We start from the raw sequence: 27,728 nt of genomic DNA on the forward strand, positions 1-27,728 counted from the left end.
CATGCCTGTCATTTAGCTGTGGCCACGTGGATGATCACAAAGCCCTTGATGTCCGGGAAGTGGGGGCTGACGAAGTCTACCTGCAGCTGCCGTGGGCCGCTCTTGAAGGGGGTGATCTTGAATTGGACTGAGGCCTTCTCTTGGGGATCCAGGCTGGGCACACTGGGGAAAGAAGATGGAAGAAAGACAGACCATCAGTCACATCTCCTTCCTGAGCCTGGTCTGCCAGTCCATGGCACTCCAGAGCCCTCAGGATCAGGTCATACTTTGTGGCTTGACATTCAAGCCTTTCAATGTGCTTTCAGCTTAGTGGTCCCTTCCATTACTTCTCACTTATTTCAACCAGTCAGGCTAGTCTCCTCCCCATGCCCTGAACATACCTTATACTTACCCTCCTCTAGGCTTTTGGATGGATTGTTCCTCCTACCTAGGGTGCCCTTCCCATTCCAATTACATCCAAGGCCCAGATTAACTTTTTCTTCTTCCAGGAGACTTTCCTTGACAATACCAGCCATAGAGACCTTTGACTGGGAAGCTCTCCACCCTTCTTGATACCTGAAAAGCTCCCCAAGTCATCATTTAAAGTCCAGTTTAAATATCAGTTCTGCTGGGGCTTTCCCCTGGTCCCACCCCACTCCCACTCAAAGGCTGCCTCTGGGCCCCTAGATTTTGGGGAATCCATCCTTTTGCACAAATCACACTGTCTTCATTTGAAGGGCCATATGTTGCTAGAGTCCTTCTCCAGGCAGAACTCCATCTGTTCATCTTGGTGTTTCCAGCAGTTGACACATGAGTCAGGGTACAGGACCATGTGAGTGTGACTGAGCGAATGAATGAAAGAATGAATGAGTGAATGAATGACTGAGAATGAATAAGCAAATAGGTGAGTACACGGATAATTCGAATATGTGTGAATGAGTGAATGAATGTATAAATGAATGAATGAGTGTGAATGAATAGGTAAATAAGTGAGCAAATAAAGAAATAATATGGATGAATGAACCAGTCAAAACTGAGTTGAGCAGATAAATGAATGAATGAATGAAAACATGACTAGAAGAGTGAATGAGTGAGTGAAGGAGAGAGTAAATGAATAAGAGTGAGTAAATGAATACATAAATGGGTAAATGAGAGAAAATATGAATGTGAATGAGTGGATGAGTTACATGATTGAATAAGTTAAATGATTAAATAAATAAATGAAGAAATGAAAGACTGATGTGTTTAGACAGTGGGCTGGTTTCTCCCTCCTCCCCTTGCTGGCAGTGTCTTTATGGCCTGTTTTATATGGAAGGTGGCCCTCCCACCCCGGCTGACACTTACTCGATGCTGAGCTGTCCCTGGAGAAGGCCACTGCCCTCCACCATTAGCGAACAGTCTTTCACTCTCTCCGAGAGCGGGTTAAGCACCATCACTTCTACTCCAACTGCCACTCCCACCACGGCTGGGCCAAGTACCTAGAGGGACAATATCCATAAGTCATACTCCCTCCTCCTCATTCTCCCAGGAAACCCACGATCCTGGCTGGGTCAGGGAATGGGGAGTTAAACTTGGCTATCCTTTGCTTCTACCTACCCCATCACTGAGTCAGTCAGTCAGTTCAGTCACTCAGTTGTGTCGACTCTTTGCGACCCCATGAATCGCAGCAAGCCAGGCCTCCCTGTCCATCACAAACTCCCCCCTCTCCATTCACACCACTTGTCCCCACCCTTGAGAGCTGAAGCTAGAGCTAAAAGCACAAATCCCCAGCCTCTGATGCCCTCCTTCAGATCTGAAGGGGGCCTGCCAGGAACAGGTGGCCGATTCAGACAGTAGTCACCTTGATGGTAATGAAGTCCTCCAGAGTAATGTCCTTCTCCACCAGGAGCTTCTCTCCTTTGGTCACAAGGCACATGGCAGCCAACAGGATCTTCTTGTCCTCTGTCAGGTCTTCCTTATATTGAGAATAAGATATTGCAATTGGGATCTTTTTCTCTGGAAGGGAAAGCAGAGGTGGGAGTTGGGAGTCCAGTGTTCTTTTTCAAAGAACCCAGAAGAGGAACTCTATGAACCTTGCAACCAATGTGAGACAGTCATTATTATCATCAGTTCACAGGTTAAGAAACCTAAGGCTCAGAGAGGGTAATTTCTTGTCCAGTGTCACATAGCAAGTACATCAAGGGGCCAGGATAAGGTAGGATTCAAATTCAGGCCAGTCAGCTACCATGATACCAGGCTGTCTCTCTAAGAGCTTCTGGAGATGTGTTTAAAATTCCCCCAATCATTTCAAGTGGAGATATCACAATCCATCAGTGATTCATCCATCAGGAATTCACTCACTGTTCAATGAGCACCTACTATGTCTCAGGTGCAGAGAAGAAGGAGGCCAAAGGCCTCCATCAAGCTTCCTACTCAATGCAGAGGCCAACTCCTTACAGCTTCTCTAAATCCTCTCTCCCCAGTAAGGCCCAGTTCCACCAGCTGCAGAAAGCCTTCACTGATGCACTTACCCAATGATCTTGTACCCTCTGCCTTCGGAGCGCCTACGGTTCTGACCATGTCTGTCTCTTTCTCCTCAGCCACAAACTCCCTGCTTATGTAATCTCTTCTTTTGAGCACGTGTCACACAGGCCATAGGTGACTGTTAGTCATATATATATATTTGATCACTGTATATTTTTTCTTTAAGGTACAACACATTCTTTCCAGTTTGCCTAAGCTCTACCATCCCCTACTGTTCTATTGCCACTGCTTCTTTTATTTCTGTTTCCTTCCTGTCCCCAAAGGCGTCTGAATATTCACCCTGTGGAAAAGATCCATAAATGTTTCAAACTCTCTGTTCCTCAGAGCTCTGAGTATAATACATGCTTCTTGAAAGATCCACGAGTCAAAGTTCTACCTTAACAGGTTCTCTAAGTCTAGCAGGTTCTACCAGGAGAATCTTTACTACAACAATAATAATAATTAATAATTTTAAAAGCTAAATTTTACTGAGAGACTAAAGTGTGCTAGGGACTTGCAAGCACATTCGGGGATTATCTCATTTAATCCTCACAACAATTGCATGAGCAAGTATTATTATTCCCATCTTATAATAACATCAACAATACTGATGATCACTACCATAAATTAAATGTTCTTTAGTGGTAGGAATTGTTAGAAATACTTTATATATGTTATGTCATTTGTTCCGTGTATGGTAGGAGATGAGTGGTTCTCAAAGTGTGGTCCTGGGGCCAGCAGCATCAGCATCTCCAGGGAACTTATTAGAAGTGCAAATTTTACGGCTCCAGAGTAAAGAATCACCAGATACTCCCACTTATGCACATGAAGAGAGCTTTGGATATTAGTTCAGACCATGGGAGAAGGGAAGAGAAAGACTGTTTCATACAATATTCAGAAGAGAGCTTCATTAAGTTCTCTGGATCATGAACTCCATTGACAATCTAATAAAAGCTGAGACTCTGTTCATTAACAAATGTTCCCAACAGTCCCATCAACCATTAGATAGAACTGATGACTATAGACTACTTCATCCAACAAGAGCAGAATACACATCCTTCTCAAGTTCATACTGAATGTTCCCCAAGAATGATCACATTGTGGGCTATGAATAACACATGAACAAATTTTAAAGAATAAAAATTAAACAGTGTATCCTCCCAGACCAAAATAGAGTTAAACTTGATATCAGTAACAGAAAGATAGCTGGATGACTCCAGAATATTTGGAGATTAAGCCACACACTTCTAAATGACACTTAGGTCAAGGAACATACATCAAAAAATTTAAAAACATTTTGAACTAAATGAAAATATAACAATTTGTGGAATGCAGTAAAGCATTGCTTATATAGAAATTTGTAGCACTGAATACAGATATTAAAAAAGAAGAAAGACCTAAAATCAACAAATCTTAAATTTCCATCTTAAGAAATTAGAAAAAGAAGAGCAAATTAAATCCAAAGTAAGCAAAAAAAAAAAAAAAAAAAGAGAGAGAGAGAAATAAAATTTGGAAAAAATTTAAATCATAAATCAATAAAATTAAAAACAAGAAATCAAAAGAGAAAATCAACAAAACCAAAAGCTGTTTTCTTAAAAAATGATCAATAAAACTGATAAGTCTCCAGCCAAGTTAAATAAGAAAAAAAGAGAAGACACAAATTACTAACAACAGAAATGAAAGAGGTGATATCACTATAGGTCCCATGGATATTAAAAGGATAATTAATATTATGAAGAACTATATGCCCACAAATTTTATAACCTAGATGAAATGTACCAATTCCTTGAATACATTTTCTGCCAAAAGTCACAGAAGAAGAAATATACAATATGAACAGGTCTATTTTTATTTAAGAAATCAATAGTGAATCAAAGAATCAATAGTGAATAACCTTTTAAAACATAAAACATTGTGCCCAGATGAGTTCACTGGTGAATTCTTCCAAGCATTTAAGGAAGAAATGCCATCAATTCTCTACAAACTCTTCCAGAAGATGGAAGCAGAAGGAATACTTCCTAACCCATTTTATGAGGGCAGCATTACTCTAATACCAAAACCAAAGACATTATAGGAAAAGGAAATTACAGACCAATATTTCTCATGAACACTGATGCAAAAATCCTCAGCAAAATGTTAGCAAAATGAATCCAACAATGTATAAAATGAATTATATATATTGACCAAGTGGGATAGTATATGAGGTTGGCTCCAACATTCCAAAGTCAACTAATGTAACCTATCACATCAATAGACTAAAGAACAAAAGTCACATGAACATATCAGTAGATGCAGAGGAAGAATTTGACAAAATCTAGCACCATCTCATGACTAAAATTCTCAGAAAACTAGGAATAGTTGAGGAAGTTTTCAACTTGACAAAGAACATCTACATAACTATTACTCCAAAAAAAAAAAAAAAAACTACAAAAACCTACAACTAACAACATACTTAATAGTGAGAAACTCAAAGCTTTCCTACTAAGAAGGAACAAGGCATGGATGTCTCTCTCACAACTCCTTTTCAACACTGGACTAGAAGTCCCAGCTAAGACAAAAATACAAGAAAAGGAAATAAAAGGTGTATATATTTGGAAGACAGAAATGAAACTGTTCATAGATGACATGATCATCTATGTAGAAAATCTGAAATAATCAGCAACAAAAAACTCCTCAAAGTAATTATACTAATTACTAATTATAGCAAGGACACAAGATATAAGGTTAACATGCAAAATTCAACCACTTTTTTAAAATACCAGCAATAAACTAGTCAATTTGAAGTTAAAAATGCCACTTATATTAGCAGCACCAAAATGAAAAACTCAGGCATTAATCTAACAAAATATGTCAAAGATATACATATATGAGGAAAGCTAAACAAACAAACAAAAAAACTGATGAAAGAAATCAAAGACTAAATTAATTAATGGAGAGATATTCCATGTTCATGGATAGGAAGACTCAATACTATCAAGACATCAGTTCTTCCCCACTTGATGTACAGACAAGGTAAACCCATCAGAATCTCAACAAGTTATTTAATGTATTTCAACAAACTGATTCTAAACTGATTTATGTGAAGAGGCAAAAGACCCAGAATAGTTAACATCATATTGAAGGAAAAGAAGAACATCAGAGGATCAACATTACCTGACTTCAAGACTTGTATAAAACTACAGTAATCAAAAAAGTGTGGTATTAATGAAAGAATAGACAAATAAATCAGTGGAACAAAACAGAGCTCAGAAGTAGATCCACACAAATATAGCCAGCTGATCTTTGACAAAGGAGCAATGCAAATAAAATGGAGAAAAGATAGTCTTTTTAATATATAGTACTGGAACAGCTAGACATCCGCATTTAAAAACAGATTCTAGACACATACCTTAACCACTTTATGAAAATGAAATCAACATTGATCTTAAGCCTAAATGCAAACTGTGAAACTATAACATGTCTAGACAATAACAAATGAGAAAACCTAGATAATCTTGGGTATGATGATGATGACTAATTTTTTAGATACAACACCAAAGGCATGATCCATGAAAGAAAAAATTGATAAGTTGCACTTGATTAAAATTAAGAACTCCTGCTCTGTGGAAGGACTGTCAAGAAAATGAGAAGACAAGCCACAAACTGGGAGAAAATATCTGCAAAATACACATCTGATAAAGGACTATTATACAAAATATACAAAGAACTGAAACTTCAATAAGAAAATGAACAACATGATTAAAAGATGAGCAAAAAATCTATACAGACAACTCACCAAAGATGTATAGATGCACAAGAAAAGATGCTCACATTATACATCATTGTGAAATTTCAAATTGAAACAACGAGATAGGACCACGTATCTATTAGAATGGCAAGAACCCAAAATACTGACACCACCAAATGCTGGAAAGGATGAGGAGCTCTTCATTCATGAACTGCCATTCATTAATGGTGGGAATGCAAAGTGTTACAGCCACATTGGAAGATAACTTTGGCAGCTTCTTAGAAAACTGAATATATTCTTATCATACCATTAGTAATCATACTCCTCAGTATTTACCCATATAAGTTGAAAACTTATCTTCACACAAAAACCTGCACATGGATGTTTATCGCAGCTTGATCCATGATTGCCAAAACTTGGAAGCAATCAAGGTATTCTTCAGTAGGTGAATGGGTCAGTCAACTGTGGTATATCCGTATAAAGGAAATTCAGTGATGACAAGAAATGAGCTGTCAAGCTATAAAAAGCCATGGAGGAATCTTAAATATACCTTCCTAAGTGAAATAATCCAATCAGAAATGGCTACACACTATATGATTTCAACGATATGACATTTGGGAAAAGCAGAACTGTGGTGACAGTTAAAAGATCAGTGGTTGCCAGAGATTTGAGGCAAGGGAGGGAGAAGTAAATAGAGGAAAATCAGGGAATTTTAGGGCAGTGAAACTATTCTGTGTGATATTCTAATGTTGGATACACGTCGCACACTTGTCAAAACCCAGGGAATGTACAATACAGAATGAACCCTAGACTATGGACTTTAGTTAATAATAATGTACCAGTATCAGTCAATTGTAACAAATGTACCACACTCTTGCAAGATGTTAGTAACACGGGAAGATGGGAGGTGGTGAGGGAATATATGGAAACTCTTGGGACTTTCTGATCATTTTTCTGGAACAAAAACTGCTTTAAAAAGACTGTTAATTTAAAAATTATAAATTTTTAATAAATTACATATATTAATAGTTACACCATTTGGCTTAGTAATTCCATTTTTGTGAAGCTATTCTGAAAAAAAGCAGCCCCAAAATCTAGACCAGAATACAGGAATTTTTTTCACCAGAGCGCTTGCTGCTGCTGCCAAGTCACCTCAGTCGTGTCCGACTCTGTGTGACCCCATAGACGGCAGCCCACCAGGCTGCCCTGTCCCTGGGATTCTCCAGGCAAGAACACTGGAGTAGGTTGCCATTTCCTTCTCCAGTGCATGAAAGTGAAAAGTGAAAGTGAAGTCGCCCAGTCGTGTCCGACTCTTAGCGGCCCCATGGACTTCAGCCTACCAGGCTCCTCCGCCCATGGGATTTTCCAGGCAAGAGTACTGGAGTGGGGTGCCATTGCCTTCTCCGAGTGCTTACTTTAGTCTTTTTTAAAAAATAGCAGGATGGGGGACACAAGTACACTCATGGCTGATTCATGTCAATGTATGGCAAAAACCACTACAATGTTGTGAAATAATTAGCCTTCAATTAAAATAAATGAATTAAAAAATAGCAATAGATAATAACTACCTCAAAGAAGGTAACAGATAAAATAAATCACCATATATTTATTTACAGATTATACATCTGTTAAAATGATGTGAGTGAAGAGCTTATAAAAATATTTATATTATAATGTAATATGAAAAGAGCAGAGCACTAATGAGTTTTTCAAAAAGCAACAGGCTTTAAAAATTTGGAAGGAAAACATGTTAACAATTTGTAGGTGGGTGGCAGGATCATAGGTGATCTTTCCCTTGTGCTAAATCTTTAATGAATATGCATTACTTTTAATAAGAAAAAAAGTCAGGAAAAAGTGTATGTTAATCAATAAATCCTTGTGAAGTGTTATTTTGTGATTTAGATTCTGTGAAAAATAAGTGAGAGAAAAGCAAAAAATATGGGACACCTCCTTCACATATTTTCACACCTTGTCAAAAAACACAAGCTTCACTTACTGGAAAAGTGGTTCAGAGAACAATGTCTTTGATTGAATCCTTAGGGTTCAGAAAGTGTATGAGAGAGAGAGGGAGAGATAGAGAATATATGGTGTAAGAGGAGAGGGGAGAGGATTCAGGGTGGTTGTAGGTTGTGCCTGATGCCTGCAGAATTCTCAGGACAGGGTCTCACATAGGTAGGCACTTAATAAACACCTTTTACTTGTCTCTTGAGAAACACTAGAGCCAGATGAGCTCCAAAATTTGTTGGATTTTAAAAAGGTAACACAAGACATATTCCACATGTTAAGAAATGCTCCCAGCAGGTATTTATTCATTGGTAAGTATTCAAACTGAGTGGGAACACTTGAGCATTACATATTTGCCACGAGATGATTGTGCACTTTTATTATTATCCTTATTATTCAGTCCCTCTGAACCTCAGTTTTCTCATCTGCAAATGCTCAGAAATATCCCCTTCTCTTCTGGGAAAAGGGGCTGGGCCGACCAGGTCCCACCCAGCTGGGGCATTCTTACCTTCTTCTGGCCCTAGCTTCACTGTGTGGGATTCGTGCAGGATCTCTGCCACTGGCCTGCGGGTGTAAAGGATGGTGGCACCGCTCAAGTTGACTTGGACCCGCTGGGCCCGGGAGGTGAGGCTGGTCAAGCACAGGGCCAGCTTCAGGTCGTGACCCAGCACCGGTGGCTCCAGCACCTTGAACTTGCCGGTGATGCTGGGCTTGGTGGCAGGCTCCAGGAGGTCATCACGCCAGAGACCACGGCCGCCCCCTCTGCGGACCCGGGCCCTCCTTCCAGAGGCTTCCACACTGAACAGCTTCTTCACGGCCTTGCTGTACACCTGCCTCTCCTTCTGGGACCCTGCAGGGCATGGGACATCATGAGGCAGGCACTGTCTTCTCTGCCACCTCTCCCAGGGCCAGCTCTCCTCATTTCCCTCTTCTCTAAGCACAACCACTACTCCATCCCCACTTTAATTTACCATGGCTGTCGGAGGTCTCAAATTGGCAGCCCAAGAGCCATATGCAGACCTCAGCATTGTATTTGGATCTGGGACTACTTAAATAAAATTTTAATCAGTTACCAACTTCAGATTAGAAAATTTCACATAACAATAGAGATTGGTAGCCCTCTGACATATGGATATGAAATCTCATATAATAAAGATAGCTGACACTTCTGTAGACTTACTATGTGCCAGGCACTGTGGTTCTAGATGATATATATATGTGTGTGTATATATATATATATTTCCTCCCTGGCCCAGAATGAAGGTACTATTATCATCCTAATTTTACAGATAAGGAACCCAAGGCACAGGAAATGAAGAAAACTTGTAAGAGAGCTAAAATTTAAACCCAGGCAGTCTGGTTCCAATTTCTGTGTTCCTAATCACCCCCTCTTCCCAACCTCTACATGGCAGTCATGGCCTCGAGCTGAGGAAGCTGTGCTTTCTCCGTATGGGAACATACTCGCTGGTTCTCCACAGTCTCCACCTGTAATTCTCCTGCTGCTGGTCTGCCACACTGGGGTGCCATCTGCAAGCTCCTGAAGACACGAGTTTAGGATCCCCAATCTCCTACTTTCCCTGTTGCTAGCACAGACCTGTCCTCTTTTTTGATCTCCAGACCAATATATGACTGGTCCACTGGCCCACTTCCACCCCCCGGGATGTCCCACAGGCGCCTCCAACCCAACCAAATACGCCATCTTCTGCCTGGCAGCATTCCCATGTCAGCAAATGGCTCCACTGTTTACCCAGCATCCAAGTCAGAAACTGGACATGTCCCTGACTCTTCCCTCAACCTTACTACCCACAACTGGTCAGGCGATAAGTTCCGTCCAACATCCTCACTGGTCTCCGGAATCTGCCCCCTTTTCCCCTCACTCCTTTCCCCTCAGACCACCATGTAAACTGTCTCACCCTCAGGTCAGTTTGCCGCCAGGCGATTGTGAACTTTGTTTTCATTTACAGTCCCTCCAGGTCTCCGTTTCCCATCTATAAAGTGGGGAGAAGAGGTGCGCAGGCGAGGCCTGAGCACAGTGCTCAGGAATGTTCCTCCCTTCTGGAGGATGTGGGCTCCATGTCCACTCCAGTCTTTCTTCTACCCTGACCTGTTCAAGACCCACCTCTGATGCTTCCTCTTCCTTGAGCTCTGGGCTGTCCTCCCTCCCAAACGTTCTCCCAAGTACCTCACTACTGTGTGGCCTGGGCTTGAAGGGATTCGTGTGGACCTAAAGGTTCTTTAACATGTCATGTTTTATTATTAAAATTTATGTGAAGTTTTCAGTTTACTCCATAATTTACTTATAAAATATTTTTTACTAAGAAAATGTTTCTTTTCTCTGCCAAAAATTCTAATGTGACTTTCTCAGGGAGGCCTTCTCTGACCACCAGATTTTTTAAAAACAGCTTTATTCGGATATGTGTTAATTTACCAACACACAATGTACAGATTTAAAAGGACACAAGCCAATGTTTTTTTTAATACATTCACAGAGTTGTGTACCCATCACCACAATCTAATTTCATAACAATTTCTGTCACCCTTAAGAAACTCTATAACCATTAGTGGTCACTTCCCATTCCTCCCTGCCCTGCCCCAACCCTAGGCAACTGCTATTTTAATTTCTAATTTGCCTATTCCGGGCATTTCATATAAAGGGAATCATATAATGTGTGGTCCTTTGTGACTGGCCTTTTTTTTCACTTAATATTTTTAAGGTTCATCCATATTGTAGAATATATCAGTACTTCATTCCTTTTTATTGCTGAATAATATTGCATTATTGGAGAAGGCAATGGCACCCCATTCCAGTACTCTTGCCTGGAAAATCCCATGGGTGGAGGAGCCTGGTGGGCTGCCATCTATGGGGTCGCACAGAGTCGGACACGACTGAAGCGACTTAGCAGCAGCAGCAGCAGCGGACACGACTGAAGCGACTTAGCAGCAGCAGCAGCAGCAGTGGCTGTGAAGCAATATGTTGTTGTGGCTTTGAATATTATTAATGCTGTTAAGCATCTTTTCATGTTTTTTGGACATTTGTATATTGTCTTCAGAGAAAGGTCAATTTAAATCCTTTGCCCATTTAAAAATTGGGTTATTTATCTTTTCATTATTGAGCTATAAGAAGTATTTATACATTCTGGATACAAGTCCCTTATTGGATACATGATTTGAAAATATTTTCTGTTCCATGGGCTATCTTTCTTTTTTCTTGATGGTACCATTTGTAGTACAAGTTTTTAGTTTTAATGAAGCCCAATTTATCAGTTTTTTCTTCTGTCATTTGTGTTCTTGATGTCATATCCAAAAAGGCTCTGTTAAACTCAAGCTTATAAAGATTAGCTCCTGTTTTCTTCTAAAACCTTATAATTTTAGCTCTTTGATACAGATCAGTGACCCATTTGAGTTAATTTTTGTGTATGGTCTGATGTAAAAAGCCAGGTTTATTCTTGTGCACGTGGATAATCAGAGGTCCCAACACCATCTATTGAAAAAGGCTATTCTTATTCACCCTTCATGGAATTGTCTTGACATCCTGTCAAAATCAATTGAGCATAACTATAAGGGTTTATTTCTGGATTCCTCATTCTTTTCTATTGATCTGTAAGTTCATTTTCATGACCATATCACACTATCTGGGTTATTGTATATTTATAGTAAGTTTTGAATTTGGGAAGTTTGAACCTTCCAACATTATTCTTCTTTTCTAAGATTGTTTTGGTTATTCTGGGTCTCTTGCATTTCCAAGTGAATTTTAGAAACAGCTTGTCAATTTTGGTAAAAAAAAACTCAGCTGAAACTTTGATATGGGTTTCATGGAGACTGTAGGTCAATTCTGGGGCATTGCCATCTTAAAAAAAAATCTCTCAGTCCATGAAAATGGGAAATCTTTCCATTTATAATTTCTTTCAACAATGCTTTGTAGTTTTCAGTGTACTAGTCTTGTTCTCCTTTTGTTAAATTTATTCTTAAATATCTTATTCTTTTTTTGCCATGCTGTGTGGCTTGCAGACCCTAAGTTCCCCAACCAGAGATTGAACCCAGGCCCCGCCAGTGAAAATACCAAGTCCTAGCCACTGGACAAACTACCAGGGAATTCCCAAAGTATTGATATTTTATTATTTTGGATACTATTGTAAATGAACTTGTTTTCTTAATTTCATTTCAGATTATACATTTTTAGTATCTTGAAATACTATTAATTTTAAAAATTGATTTTGTTTTCCACAATTTTGCTGAAATCATTTATTGGCTCTATTAACTTTTAGTGGATTCCTTAGAATTTTATGTGTACACGATTATATCATGTGCAAGAGATAGTTTTACTTCTTCCTTTCCAGTTGGGTTTTCTGCATCTATTGAGATGATCATGTGGTTTTTGTCTTTTTTATTGTTATAGCATACTATATTAATTAGTTTTTAATATTAAATCCATCTTGCATTCCTGCAATAAATCCCTTCCTCATGGCATATAATCTTTTTTATATGTTGCTAGATTCAGTTTGCTAGTATTTTGTTGACAATTTTTGCTTCTATGCACATAAGGGATATTGATCTCTAATTTTCTTTTCTTGTGATTTCATCATCTGGTTTTGGTATCAGGATAATACTAACCTCATAGGACAAATTAGGAAATGTTCCCTCCTCTACTATTTTTTGAGGAAAAGTTTGTGAAGAATTGGTATTAATTCTTCTTTTAATGTTTGGTAGAATATTCACCAGTGACATGTGGGCTTGGTCTTTGTGTATGTGTGTGTGTGTATTTTTAAATTATTACTGCATTCTATTTATAAACCTATTCAGATTTTCTAATTCTTCCTAAGGCAGTTTAGGTAATTCTTAGAGAAATTTGTCCATTTTATCTAAAGTTATCTAATATGCTGGTATATAGTTGTTCATAGTATCCCCTAATGAACTGTTTTATTCACAACTCTTCTGACACCAAATGTGTGGGAGTTTCCCATACATACACAAGAAGGAAGGGAGGGAGGAGGGCACAGCACAGAAGTGGAGAAACAGATAGCAGAGTAACAGAGAGGGAGGGAAAGGGTGGAAGGGGAGTTCCCTAGGGGCTGGTCACTGGGTCTCTATGGATCAGCCTCTGAGCTCCAGCCCCACAGTCACTGAATGCACTGTTCTCTGCCTGCCTGGCTGGCCAGGGCCTGATCAGCATGTGCTGGGTCTTCCCCCATCACAGGCTGAGGTGGGCAGAATAGTGTCCCCCTAAATGGTATGTCAAAGTCTTAATCCCTGGTACCTGCGAATATAACCTTATTTGGAAATAAGGTCTTTGTAGATGTAATTAAGACTCCTGGGATAAGATCATCCTGGATTTAAGGTGGGATGGAAAGCCAATGATTGATGTCACTGTAAGAGAAAGGAGATGGTGATTTGAGACACATAGGAGGAAAGATGGAGGCAGAGACTGGAGTGATACAGCCACAAGCCAAAGAATGCAGGGACCACCAGTAGCTAGAAGGATCAAGGAAGGACTCTCCCCTTAGAGACTTTGGCGGGAGTATGCTAACACCTTGGTTTTGTACTTCTGGCCTCCACAACTGTGAGAAAATAATTTTCCGATGTGTTAAGTAGCTACATTTGTGGTAATTTGTTATGGCAGTCCTAGCAAGCAATATGCAGGCTCAGAGGCAGATGGCTGAACCGCCAACCTGGCTCCCCTGCAAGCCCCTGGCACCAGTCTCTAACTGAGATCTTGCCTCTGTGCTTAGAGCCTCTGACTAAAGATCAGTGGGGGGAAACTGCCTTCCTCCGCTCTACTCTAAAGCCTGTTGCAGAAAGCCCACCTGAATCTGAGGACAGCCAGTGTGTTCTTTGTAAATACAGTTTCCTTTGCTTGGAAAGCTGGTTCTTCTTTGCTCAGCATCCAGGCTGACTCAGGGGTAGGGACAAAGCACATTGCCCCAGGGGCTCTGAATCTATGCTTCAGTGAATGGAGCAAGTAGACAGGCCTTGCCATTTCATCCATGGAATGGGAGGCCTGTGGTTTGGTTGAATAGCACTTCTTAGAGTCAATCTGGAGTCAAGATGCAGAGGGTCCTGTCTTCTCAGAATGTCTTCCCAGCCCTTTATCTCCTGGCTAAATCTTGCTCCCTATAGATGCTCTTCATGAACTCTCCACCCTGGCTGGATTAGCAACCCTTTCTCTGTGCTTCTCCAGCCTTCTGGCCTCCCCTACACTGTGCTGATCACCCTGCACTGTCCTTACACTTACTGGATGGTGAGTTCTCTGGGCTCTTCTCTTTCTCCCTTGCCTCTGAATCATACCTGATACTTAGGAGGTGTTTTATATTTCTGGAATACATAAAAGAACCTGGCACAGTGCATGGCACATTGTGGGTAGTCATGGAAGAGACAGCAGTCTAGCAGAGTGGAGGACCAGAGGCTCTGAGATTAGACAGAAGCTCTAGTTAGCGCCCTGCTCTTCTAGGTTTTGGAAACTTGGAGAAGCTACTTAACCTCTCTCTGATTCAACTTGCTTACCTGTAAGATGGGATATTTATGAATATTAAATGAAACAAGTCATGGACATTGCTTACCATGATGCTTAACACAATTTAGATACTATTATTAGCCTAGATGTAAAATCAGCTGCCCCACAGTGGGCAGTCAATCAACAGTAGATTATATTATAATTAGATAGTGCAGCCAAGTGTAGAGGAAGAGCATCGTTGTGTTCCTTGGCTGAGTCCACTTTCCTCTCTGCACCTCTGCCTTTCCCTCTGTCAAATAAACGTTATATAAGTGTCTACCTTACAAGCTTGTGGGAACTTCTTTGTAAACACTTGTTAAATAAAAGCATGTGAACATGGCCAGCCCACAATTGGCACTCAGCATGGTGACTGCGGTTATTGTCATCACACAGCAGGATGTTGATTTCTCTCGTGGCCATGGCTGATGCTTAGGACAGAAGGCCCCAAAGACCTTGTATTCTAAGTTCTAGAAACTCCCAGCAGATGGGACCAGGCATCAAACTGCGGGACATATGAGAGAAGTAGGAGTTTAGAAGAAGCCTTGCCACATACCACCCCTCTACTCCCCACCCCGTGACAGTGAGGAAGAGGCCTGAAGAGGAGAAGGTCATCAACATCAAGGGCCATGTTTCTAGAGAAGGAACTGAGGGAATATGGTAGTGTGTGTGTTTATGTGTGCATGTGTGTGCATATGTGTGTGGGGAGGTGTTTACAGATAGAATCAGTGTTAAAGTTTGGGGTGTTTGCAATAAGAAGGAGCTGGCTGGTAAAGGCTGGCAATGCCTACAGGAAGAGAAATCTGGCATTTCATTCTGGTGGCATTTCATTTCATTCAGCTCATTACTGAGCTGTGTATTCCATGAGCACAGAGGAAAAAATTGAAGGAAGATGGCAGGTGGATCACGGCCCGTCAAGAATTCTCTCTCCACCAGCTTCTGAGGGGGACACAGCAGCTGGATGAGTTTGGAGGCCACAGCCCTCCAGAATCTGGGGACAGAAATGACTACACATCAGAGAGAAGCTGTGGGACGGCCAGTGGGGCGGGAGGGTGTCTGCCGCAAGAGGGGCCAGTGTCTCAGGAATCAGCAGTGCCTGGGGCTGGCATAGGCGTGAGTCCCGAGACTGCAGGCCATAATAGAGACACCATCTGTCCTCCCAAAGCTTCGGAGTGAGTAAGACAGCAGCACCCGCCTGGCTTCAGGCCTTGAATCCTTGCCCCATGAAGTCAAAGGTGTTTCTTCTCTCCTCTCCTCCTTGGCCTAACACACTAGAAGACTCAGACTGGTGTTCTCAACTTGGCTGCACATTGGAATCGCCTGGAGTGCTTTTAAAAGTCCTGATGGCTGGGCCACACCCTCTGGAGACTGCAATTCAGTTAGCCTGGGTGCAGTCAGCTTGCTGTGGTAGGTTAAAATGGCCATAATACTTTCTTTGCAACTCTTCTCATCAAGAGGTAGAGTGTACTTCCTGTCCCTTCCATCTGGGGTGGTTGTTTATTGTTTGACCAACAGAATGTAGCAAGGGTAAGTTCTAAGTAAAGCCTCAAGAGACCCTGTAGCTTTCGATGTCACCCGCTGGGCACACTGCCAGGATTCTGTGGGTCTGTAGTTGACCCACGGAATCCTGAGCAAAGGGTAATTGTTGTTCAGTCTGTATAACTAAGACTGTACCCTAGGTGACTCCGATATATATCCGGTGCTGCAAACCACCATACTAAAGGGGAGATAGTGGACAGTTGGAGGCAGCCAGAGCACACGCTGTCCCCTCCTTATACAGCAGCCTTCTGGGGTCACTGCCCCAGTTTGTGCTCAGAGGAGGGGAGGAGACTAGCTCTGACTCAGATTTGAACTTGAAGTCTTGATTACCCAAACAACATCCTTTTAACAGGCAAAAATGGCTGAAAAATGCACAGTCAGATCACAGCATTATTAAGGAACCTGTTACTTAGTGGGAAAAGGTGATTTTTAAAGTTTATAGCTGGAGGCACTGACCAGAAAAAATACATGTGTTTTGTGTTTGTACCCCAACAAGCACAGAATCTTCAGTAAGCCACTGACCCCCTAAATTAGTGACCATGGCTTAGGCCTTGGCAGATGATAAACAGGAGTTACTATTATTATTTGGTAGGGCCTATTGGTATGGACTTCCCTGGTAGCTCAGACGGTAAAGCGTTTGTCTACAATGCGGGAGACCTGGGTTCAATCCCTGGGTAGGGAAGATTCCCTGGAGAAGGAAACGGCAACCCACTCCAGTACTCTTGCCTAGAAAATCCCATGGATGGAGGAGCATGGTGCAGGCTACTCTCCATGGGATCGCAAAGAGTCGGGCACGACTGAGTGACTTCACTTCACTTCACTTCTCTGGTATGTATCCTGTTGTTTAGCCTCTAAGTTGTGTCTGACTCTTTGTGACCCCATGGACTGTAGCCCACCAGGTTCCTCTATCCATAGGATTTCCCAAGTGAGAATACTGGAGTGGGTTGCTGTTTCCTTCTCCAGGGGATCTTCCCCATCCAGGGATCAAACCTGAGTCTCCTGCATTGGCAGAGGGATCCTTTACCACTGAGCCACCAGGGAAGCCTCAGTATGTATCCTAAGTGTTCAATAAATAATACATGTTACTATCATCACTATTATTAGTGATTATTATTATCACATGTCAGAATACCTGGCACAGTACATGCAATATATATGTTAAAGGAAATGTAGCTATTGATATTGTCAGATGTGAGAAATCTATTTAGTAAACAAAGGAAGCTGTTAATATAAGCTAAAGACACTTGGCTCAAAGCAGAGAGACAGTGCCTAACCAGGCTGTCACCAACACATCTTATGAGAAAGGGCCTGGCCATGTTGCCCATCTGCAGCAGCCTGGCCACTGGGGAGGCTGATGGAGGCCACTGTATGCCCTTACCTTCCGGATACTTGTAGAGGCTGGTGATGTCCACGCGGGAGTCGCTGCCCACCGCCTTGGTGCTGATGCACCGCCCGATCTTCTTCGTGTCTGAGTACACACGCTCCCGGCTCTCATCCTCATTCCAAAGCCAGGTGATGTAGTCTGCGTTGACCTCCGCAAACACGAAAGGACCATCGTGGGCCAGATGCACGTCGCCCTCGCGGATGGCGGTGACGGAGGCCGGACCACACCGGAACACGCCTGCGCAGGAGGGGTGGGCGTGAGCATCTCCAGGAGTCAGAAAGCGGGAGTCCGGGACCCACCCGGCTGAGCCCGTACCTTCGCTCTCCTCCTGGGGGGTGGCATCCAGAACCTGCCAACCATTGTAAGAGGGGCCCAGGTCCCGCCGGGCAAACCAGCTCTCATTCCAGACATGGAAATTCCTGCCGCAGAGAGGAAGGGGCAGGGTGGCCTCTGGTGAGCAAGAGAGGTTCCCCAGAGAGGGCAAGTGCCTGTTGCCAGCCAGACCCTGGGCCCTGCTCTGTGGTTGAGTTTGTGAACCGTCATTCAGCTGTATTGATGAATACATATCATCCACACAGGTACAGGCAGACCTTGTTTTATCCTGCTTCATTCACTTTATCCCGCTTTATAGATAACTGTGGTTTTTTTTTTTTTTTTTTTTTAATAAATTGAGTGTTTATGGTAACCCTTCCTCATGTCTGTCTCACCTGTTTTCCCAGCAGCATTTGCTCACTTCGTATCCCTTTGTGTCACATTTTGGTAATTTCTGCACTATTTCAAACTTTTTCATTATTATATTTTTTATAGTGATCTGTAATATTTGATATTACTAGTATAACTCGCTGAAGGCTCAAATGATAGCATCTAGCAATAAGTATTTTTAAAATAATGTATGTATATCATTTTTTAGACATAATGCTATTGCACACTTATTAGACTATAGTGTAAACATAACTTTTATATGCTCTTTTGGATTAAAAAATTCATGTGACTCACTTTATTGTGATATTCACTTTATTGAAGTGGTCTGAAACCTAACTGGCAATAGCTTCAAGGCCTGCCTTTATGTATACATATATATGTCTATATCTATATCTATGCTGCTGCTGCTAAGTCGCTTCAGTCATGTCCGATTCTGTGCGACCCCATAGATGGCAGCCCACCAGGCTCCCTCGTCCCTGGGATTCTCCAGGCAAGAACACTGGAGTGGGTTGCCATTTCCTTCTCCAATGCATGGAAGTGAAAAGTGAAAAGTGAAAGTGAAGTCGCTCAGTCATGTCTGACTCTTCGCGACCCCATGGACTGCAGCCTACCAGGCTCCTCCATCCATGGGATTTTCCAGGCAAGAGTACTGGAGTGGGGTACCATCGCCTTCTCTGATCTATATCTATACCTATGTCTATATCTATATCTAGATCACCTATATCTATATCTTGTTGTTCAAGGTCCAAAAATGCAACAGCCAATAAGACAGAAGATCCTTGTTCTCATGCAGCTTACATTCTAAGGAAGGAGACAGATAGGAAGACAGACAAAATTAAGTAAGCAGATAACTAATAAAACAATAAAGTAACAATAAATGCTGTGAAGAAAGAGAGGAGCTTGAGATGGAGAATAACTTCTGGAGATCTTTTCTAAGTAAATGACATCTAAGATGGGACCTAGAATAGAAAGAATTAGTCATAGGATGAGTGAAGGAAACAGTGGCCCAGGAGGAAGGAACAGCATGTGTAAAGGCTCTTGAGACAAGAAAAAACTTAGTGTATTCAAGGAACAGAAAGTATGTGTCTTTGGGCTATGTCAAGCACTAGGGTAGGTAGGTTTCAGATTATGCAGAGTTCTGTAGGCCTTGGTAGGGACTTTAAGCTTTAAGTTTCCTATGTTAAAGATGAGAATATGAGGCTAGGAAAAGTGACACCATTTGCCCAACATCACACAGTAGAAAGCAGCAGAGAGAAACCCTGATTGGCCTGAGTTGGTGTCTTTTGTCTTTACAGCTGGCCTCCAAACTGTTCTTTGGAAAATATTATAAAAAGCCTTTGGAAGTAAAGGGGAGAACATGTATAACCTGCATGGCGACAGAGATCCCAATAACAAAAGAATGACCTGTCCATTTTGCATAAATAAAGAGAAGAATGAAAATGTTTTTGGTGCTACTGCAGAGAGGGAGTGAAAAGAACCAAAAATAAGAGAAGAAAAGGGGAGAAGAGAGGCAGAGAGATGGTCTGAGGCTGGACACTAGCTTGGGGGGAAGCTCCCCTGGGGAGGCTGGACACTAGCTTGGGGGGAAGCTCCCCTGGGGAGCTGAAGGACATCCTAAGAAGAGGGATGCTGAGGCTGGCTGTGTTTCTTTCTGTACCATATGCTCTTCACTATTCCCCTGCTCTTTAGAAAGTTGGTTTTTCTTGGCAACTTGCACATGTATGAACAGACATTTGGACAAGGTTATTCATGGAAGCCTTGTTTGTAAAGGCAAATGTTTGGTCCGGCCACATGAGGTGGTTAAATAAGCAATGGTTTTTCTGTCCAATTGAAAAGCAGGCCAGGTTTGTAACTTCTCTTCCACTCACTAGCTGTGTGGCCTTAGGCAAGTCACTTGATCTCTCTGTGCCTTGGTTTTCTCATCTGCAAAACAGGGACAACGATACTACGTTGCTCACAAGGTTGTTTGGAGGAATACATGAATTTGTACACAGGTACGCCTTGGAGGTATAGTGGACTCAGTTCCAGACCACTACAGAGATGTGGATAGTGCAATAAGATGAGTTACAAGTATTTTTGGTTTCGCAGTGTGTATAAAAGTTATGCTTGCACTATGCTGTCATCTATTGAGTGTGCAACAGCTTTGTGTCTAAGAAAACAACCTACATACCTTAAGGAAGCTGTTGAAAAAATGATGCTGATAGACTTGCTTAACACAGGGTTGCCACAAACCTTCAATTTGTAGAAAAACGCAATATCTATGAAGCACAGTAAAAAGAAGAGTAATAAAATGAGGTAAGGCTGCATTGCAGCACTTAGAACTGGGCCTGGCATAGACTGTGCTCACCGAGTATGATGTTATTAAGTTTAAAACACTATGAAAATAAGGAAACTTTGTATGTACTGATATGGGATTGTTAAATGTAAAGCAAGATGAACAGTATTACGTTATATTGCTGATATTAAGTAGGAGGGAGAGGTGGGGGTGCGTGGGGACCGTGCATATGTGTGCGCCTGTATCTGCAGGGCTTCTCTCTGAAGAGATGTAAGAAACTAATTTCAGCCTTGCATCCAGGAGGATGGGAAGGCTTGAAATGGGGGAGGGAGACTTAAACGCTATAGCCCATTTGGTACCTTTTGAATATTAAAGCACTGAATGTATCTTCTACTTAAAAAAATTAAATTAGAATGAATTTTGTGAAGCGTTGTGCAAAGAGTTTTGTTTGAGGAGGTTGTTCCCACACAGCATAGTGCACAAGCAGCCCAGAGAGCAGGATCAGGCTACAGAGGTGACCCTGCAGAGGGAGTCACAAGAATCTAGGGGCCGGCTCAGAGTCCTGCGGAGCGGAGAGCTGGGGGTACAAGGTCATTCAACCTTGAGGCCTGTTCTTGGTCTCTGAGTTACATGTCCAGAGGCCCCTGTACCTCAGAAGAAGAGTCATCCTGCTGGGGACCAACCCCTCCTCTGCAGGGTGCCTGTCACCCCTTCCAGAACTGGCTCAGACCCAGTGGAGCTGGGCTGCAGATCTGGGTGGGCCACAGGGTGCCCCTGGGACCCAATAGCCAGGGACTCACCACATGCTGTCTTCTGTCAGGTCTTCCAGCGTTCGCCCGAAGGAGTCCACGTACTTGTCCACACTCAGGTTCCTGTCCGTGTCATGGGCCGAGTTAAAGTTGGACACAACCCGTGTCGCGATTCCCAAGCACCTGAGGACTGAAGAGCAGGACACTCATGAGGCTCCAGGACAGGCCGGGACCCAGCCTCAGGGACAGGTGGTCTGGCCCCCCTAGCAGGCAGCCTGTCTCACATCTGGCCACAGCCCCCTCCCTATCTCTCCCAGGGCTGATGCCTGTCTCCAGGCTCAGAAACACCTCCATCTCCTGGACATTCTCTCAGGGGACTTCGAGAGTCACCACTGCCACCCCCTTGTGAATAGATGGGCTCTGAAGCTGACAGGACCTTGGAAGCTGTATAATAACCCTATAATAGCCATACCAGCCCATGAGGACTGGGGGCCCAGGACCACAAGACTCTCTCAAAGGCACTCAGTGAGCTTGAGATTCCTCAAAGATCAAAAGTTGCACAAATGAGGAATCTGGTTTCCCTCTTCATTAGCCTGTCTTCTAGTTCCCCATCACTAATAAAGATATTTTTGGTGTGGGGGAGGGATTCTTATGAAAATATATGCAACCAAATGCAGTTGAGTTGGTCGGGGGTTGGGGATCTTCTTTCTTGGGGTACCTGTGCACATGACTCCAGCGAAGACCCAGCACTGGCCGTACTTGACGGGCTTGAACCTGCCCTTGAACCACTTGTGCAGAATGGCCACGCTGCCACGCCAGTGCAGAGGGCTGGTGCCGCCGCCGTACTTGCCCTGCCACTGGCCTTGAACCACGCCCCGGTCGTTGTTGCTGTTCACCTGGACAGAGGAGGCCACAAGTCCACCCTCCGGCAGGGCTTCCCCCTTCAGGAACTTCACCATCGTAAAATCTCCAACTTTGGGCCACCCCCTTATTTGGGGCTACTCCTTCCTTTTAAACTGTCTGAAAATTGGGGTCATCTGCTCTCTTAAAATACTTACCTTTTGGTGCCATTTATCATTTTCAATTACCTTCCTTCGGGATGTTCTATTGTTGAAAATCAAATATAGTTTTTGAGCATTTCTTGTTTTAAGTGATCTGTTTTGGGGACTGTTGGTGGTAATAGCTATAGAGACCCTTTGTTGTGGTGGTTTTTAGTCTCTAAGTCATGTCCAACTCTTTTGCAATCCTGTGGATTGTAGTCTGTCATGCTCCTCTGTCCATGGGATTTTCCTGGTAAGAACACTGGAGTGGGTTGCCATTTTCTTCTCGAACGGATCTTCCCAACCCAGGGATCAAACTTGCATCTCCTGCACGCATCTCTTGCACTGCAGGAAGATTCTTTACTGCTGAGCCAAATGTTTACTGTGTACCAGACACCGTTCTAAAGGCTTAGTACACACTATATTAATCTTTTAAACCTATGATGTACATTCTATTATCTTCCTTTTTTTTTCAGATGAGGAAACTGAGATGCATAGAGGTTAGGGAACTTGCTCATATTGCACAGAAATTTAGAAAGAGGTGACTTGCGAGTTCAGTACTTTGACTTGGGAGCCTGTCAAATCCCACAGGCTTGTAACGCTCTACTGTTTGGGACTGGTCACTGCTTTTGATTCTCTGTGCTCTGACATCTCTCTGAAATCTTGGGGAACTGAGAATATCAAATATGAAAAAACCAGTTTTATCTGTTTTTGGAATCACAGATACCCAGGCACTGACTTTAACAGACACTTACTATAGAGAGAGTTAGTAGGCCCTGTGGCTGCCTTCTGAGGAGGAAGCACTGGCCTGTAACAGATTAAAGATGGCATTCTTCCCACAGCGAGGTGGTTCCATGTACCCTCTCCCTGAATCTGGGCTGGCCTGTGACTGCTTTGACCAAGGACCATGGTGGAAGTGATGCTGTGCCTGTTCCCAGGCCTAGGCTTTATGAGACTGGCAGCTTCTACTTCTTCTTTTTAGAATAATTTCCTGGGGAGGCACCAGCTGCTTTGTCTGGTTACCCTCAGACTGCCACGCTATGAGGAAGCCCAGCCTATTCACATGGAGGCACTACATGGAGAGACAGAGTGATGACTGCCCAGCTGCAGCTCATGCAACCATCCCAGCCCAGGGGCCAGACACGAGAGTGAGCAAGCGCCTGGGTGTTCCAGCTCCAGCAGACGTGGCATGGAAGAGAACCAAGGAAACATTGACTGCTGGAACTAATGCCCTAGATGTATAGTCCCCACAAACCATCCCAGAAATCTTCCAGCTTTCAGACACCCCAGCTGAAGCATCTGGGAGCAGAGATGTTCTGTCTTCCCAGTGCCATGCCCAGTTCCCAGTTCCTGCAAATCACTGATTTGCAAAATTGTCAGCATAGTAAATGGCCGTTTTACACCCCTGAGTTTGGGGGTGGTTTTTTTTATGCAGCAAGAGAGAATTAAAACAAAAGGTGACAGGAAAAATCTTAGGGTTGTTCCTGAGGTTTGGCCTAGGGACCTATGAAGAAGAGTGCGTGCAGGGATGGCAGGTCTCCTCACCATGGCGCTGACGGCTCTGGTGATGTAGACGGGGTCATGGCGGTGGGACACGTCGGTGGCTGGGTCGTCTTGGTAACTAGGGGTTCGGTCCAGGATGGAGAGGCAGATGTTCAGGATGTCCTCCTCAAACTGTCCCCAGAGAGGCTGCTCTTAGAGGTCAGAGTCACACCCACAGTTCAGACCCTCTCACAACCTCCCCCAGTCATTTGTGTTGTGCAAGGGAGCTTGCCTACACTTCCTGCCCCCCACCCCACTCCAGGGACACCACAGAGGACCCCCAAGTCTCAAAAACTCAAAGAGTTACCAGGAACCATATGCTCAGCCTTAATCACCTTTTTCCCCATGATTTTTTCAAATACACTTGAGTTAGTTGATAACATTTACGAACTGGGAGATTTTTCACATACAATTTAAGATTTCTGGTCTTTGAATATTTGGAAGGTCTGGGAACCCTGGTCTGATTTCCCCACGTGTTGAGATGGCGTTACCCCTTAGATGGAATTAAACCTTCTGGTATATCATCCCTGCCCAGTCCTGAACCCTCAATGCTTTCAACCCCTGCCCCTCAGCCTGAGAGTCAAGGTTCTCTACTTGCTCGGAGTCCAGGCAGACAGAGCTCCTCCATAGAACCTCCGCTACTCCCTGACTCCCCTCCTCCACTGCTCTGACTGCTCTTCCTCTGACTGTCCAGATTCTGCCTGACTTTGGGGACCCAACCCCAATATCATGAAGTCTTCTGTACTCCTTGAGGTGGTTTTCCTTGACAGTCTTTTAAATTCTTTCTGCTGCCATCTGTACCATTCTGACCGTGCCACCCCCTCCCACAACATTGCACCTTGCATTGTAACTGTTTATCTAAGCCAGTGGCTCTTGAAGTGTGGTTCCAGACCAGCAGCAGCAGCAGCACCTGGTGACTTGGAATACAAACTCTCAGGCCACCTCAGACCTAATGAATCAGCAACTTGTTGGGGAGGCACATGGATCCCAGCCACCTGTATGAGCCCTCTGTGTCCTTCCTGTCCACACTCAAGATTGAGAGCCCCTGATCTAAGCTATTTATGTATACCCAATGTACCTTCCCTTCCCAAGGACCCAGTGTAGGCCCTGGTACAACTAATAGTAGAGACTGGATAAGTGGGCTTGGTCTGAGAGTCGGTCTAGTTGTACCTCTTGGGAAGAAGAGGACACACAGAAGGGCTCCTGCACTGACTTTTCTCATGTCCCCAGCCCTCCTTCTGCCTCTCATGCCTCTCACCCCCCTTTTGGTCTGGGCCCCTGGAGACCTGCCCGAAGTTCCAGCCTTGGGCTCGGATGCGCTTCTCCACACCCCGGAAGATGATCCCGCTGTCGTTGAGCACGTACTCTTGTCTCTCTTCCTCTGAGTCCAGGAACACGTCGTCCTCTGAAAGGCAGTGGTCAGGCCTGGCGTGAGGGATGGGAACGTGGAGCCCTGGCCTCACCGGCCTGGGGAAGGGGCTACATCAGGCATCAGCTGCAGGATGGTGCCTGGAGGCAGCTGGAATAGGAGCAGGCAAGAGGGGCTTGCTGGCTCCCAGGCTGCCCCCTGGCCAGGCCCTATTCCATCTGGCTGGTCTTTCCTCAGGCAGGGACCAACCCCACCCCAGGCCCAGATGGAAGGAATTTAGGAGCCCTGATGTCTTTGGATAACCTGACTTAATGCCAATTAAATATTAGTAAGAATTGTCATTCAAGTTCCTGCTTACTAACTTAACCCTCAGTAAGAGTACTGACCCCAGTACCCCTTATGATGTACCTTGCATACTACAAGCATTAGCTCAATAGATTCTCACCAAAACCCTAATAGGTAGGCACTATTATTATTCACATATTACAGATGAGGAAACTGAGACTCACAGAGGGCAGCAACTTAGCAAAGCTGGGACTAAACCAAGGCTGTCTGTTGGCTAAAGCCTGATACTTATCCACTTTTAGGTCTTTCCTGCCATTAAGCCCCATTTTTGCCCCCTGGCCTTCACACGCTAATTCCTGTCCCTCTGGCACAGCACCTTTGGAGTGTCTGCTACCAACTTCCTCTGCCCAGGCCTGCCCCTACCTGGGCCCCAGGCTCTTGCCAGGCCTTAGCACTCATCCCCCGGTCCCCTAACCTGCCTCCCAGACTTTCCTGAAGGACAGTTTCTGGGAAAACCTCAGCCTCAGGCTCAGGAGCTCTTACCTGGGCACCATGGGTTGAAAAGGAGAACAAACTCGCCCAGCTTCCGGTCACTATGTTTGCGGCGAGAGGAAACCCTGGCGCTCAGCTGGTAACGGCCAATGACGGCATTGGGAGGGCTGGCAAGGCTGAAGGTCGTGGTGTTCTCTGTCTGAGCCTCCTTCACTGCCATCCAGGTGTCACCCCGCTCCAGCTCTGATGTCTGGAACACGGCTTTGGTGTGGAGGGCCTCAGAAGCCTGGGGTCCTGGCAGAGAGGAGAGGGAATCAAGAGAGCCAGCCGGCTCCAGGAAGCTCAGCTCTGGAGAAATGGAAAAGCCACAGGCCCGGAAGGCCACCCTTCAGCACCTGAACTGCTGGACACTGCGGTGGGGAAGGGCCTGACCAAGATGCAGGAGGTGGCAGAGTGGAGTCCACCTTGGCTGTCCTGACTCCTGCCCATTTGCCAGATCAAGGAGGAAGTAATAAGCCTCTCTGAAACCAAAGAGTGCTTGAGGAATTTCCATACCTTCCCAGAACCCTGGACTTCTTGGTGTGCATAGAATTCCAGAGTTGTCATCTTGCCTGTCCTACTGCCTGCTGGCAGCACCTTCCAACCACCCCAGAAAGCTCAAACCACCTACAGGGACTTGTTTTCTGCAAAGTCTGGGCTGATGACCACAGGGTTTCAGGTTGCTGGTCACCAGACCCATCTTTAAGACTGCAGATTAGCAGCAGAACGCACTGACCAGTCAGGTACCTGTCTCCACGGTGAAGATGAGGGTCTCCTCGCTCTCCAGGGGTCTGTTCAGCTCCAGTGTGAAGGTGAACCTCTGGCCCCTGCGGACCACCAGGTTGGAGCCGGGGTACTCCTGGGTGTGGTGTGCAGTGCCGTTGCGCAGCCGCTGCCAGTCCACCTCAGTGACTCTGAGCCCTGGGCAGGGAGAGCACAGGGAGATGGGACCCAGCTCTCGGACATTTCCCATTTACGCCTGGCTCACTTTCCGACAGCTGCAGGCTGCCTGTCATTTGCTCTTGGAGTCACTATTTACCAGGTACAGTAGTTTCTGGTAAATTGTGTACCAGAAGTAGTTATTCTTGGTTGTTCTATAGTGTTCACAAACTAAGTCTGGGTTGATGTCCACTGGGCTAAGCTCTGAACTAGCCAGTACTGAACCATTGTTCCTGGGCGAAAATACAGGGCTTGGTTCCTGTGAGCCTCTGGTCACAACTTTTTCATCAACTGAACAAAACATAACCTTGTTTTATGTGTTTCTGTTTAAACACACCTTATTTAGTAAATTGTTGATTCGTTAATATTGAACTCATGGACAACAGCGCTGTAATTAATGCCCGAACAAAGCTTATCCAACACGTGTGTTTTCTCCATAAGGCATGTCACACCTTCCTGTGCTTAGGAATACTGGACAGCACTTTAGAGCTAAACATGGAATCATTTTAAACAGCAAAAATCAGCAACAAAAGGGACAAAAATGCAAATTACATAGCACCAGATAGACCATGAAAGCCACTTGTCTGAGAGCTGAAACAGCAAGGCAGAGTGTGCTCATCTCTGGAAGGTACTCAACGAACACGTCTAGGATGAATGAAGATACCGGGGCCAAGGGA

The 27,728-nt window shown here is 44.0% G+C and overlaps 1 protein-coding gene across 1 annotated transcript; it reads right to left on the bottom strand.

Moving 5' to 3' along the window:
• Positions 1-8: 8 nt before the first annotated feature.
• Positions 9-27,085, bottom strand: TGM6 (transglutaminase 6). Its single transcript, XM_019972673.2, has 12 exons — positions 26,860-27,085; positions 26,125-26,367; positions 25,214-25,332; positions 23,931-24,059; positions 22,064-22,241; positions 21,397-21,535; positions 17,935-18,038; positions 17,614-17,856; positions 8,721-9,062; positions 1,820-1,974; positions 1,324-1,457; positions 9-162 (listed from the first exon to the last, which is right to left on the bottom strand). Exons 1-12 carry the CDS (start codon positions 27,083-27,085, stop codon positions 9-11), a joined length of 2,166 nt encoding a protein of 721 aa, XP_019828232.2.
• Between the last annotated feature and the right edge of the window lie 643 nt (positions 27,086-27,728).

Source organism: Bos indicus, chromosome 13 (assembly GCF_029378745.1).
Source record: "Bos indicus isolate NIAB-ARS_2022 breed Sahiwal x Tharparkar chromosome 13, NIAB-ARS_B.indTharparkar_mat_pri_1.0, whole genome shotgun sequence".
In the NCBI taxonomy this organism is placed as follows: domain Eukaryota; kingdom Metazoa; phylum Chordata; class Mammalia; order Artiodactyla; family Bovidae; genus Bos; species Bos indicus.

Excerpts from the sequence above, each read along its gene's own strand:
- TGM6 (XM_019972673.2), bottom strand. The coding sequence starts at position 27,085 with ATGGGAAATGTCCGAGAGCTGGGTCCCATCTCCCTGTGCTCTCCCTGC. Across the intron at positions 24,060-25,213 it reads AAGGCTGGAACTTCGGGCAG|TTTGAGGAGGACATCCTGAA; the intron begins GTCTCCAGGGGC and ends CTCTGGGGACAG. Across the intron at positions 9,063-17,613 it reads CCTCTACAAGTATCCGGAAG|GGTCCCAGAAGGAGAGGCAG; the intron begins GTAAGGGCATAC and ends CATGCCCTGCAG.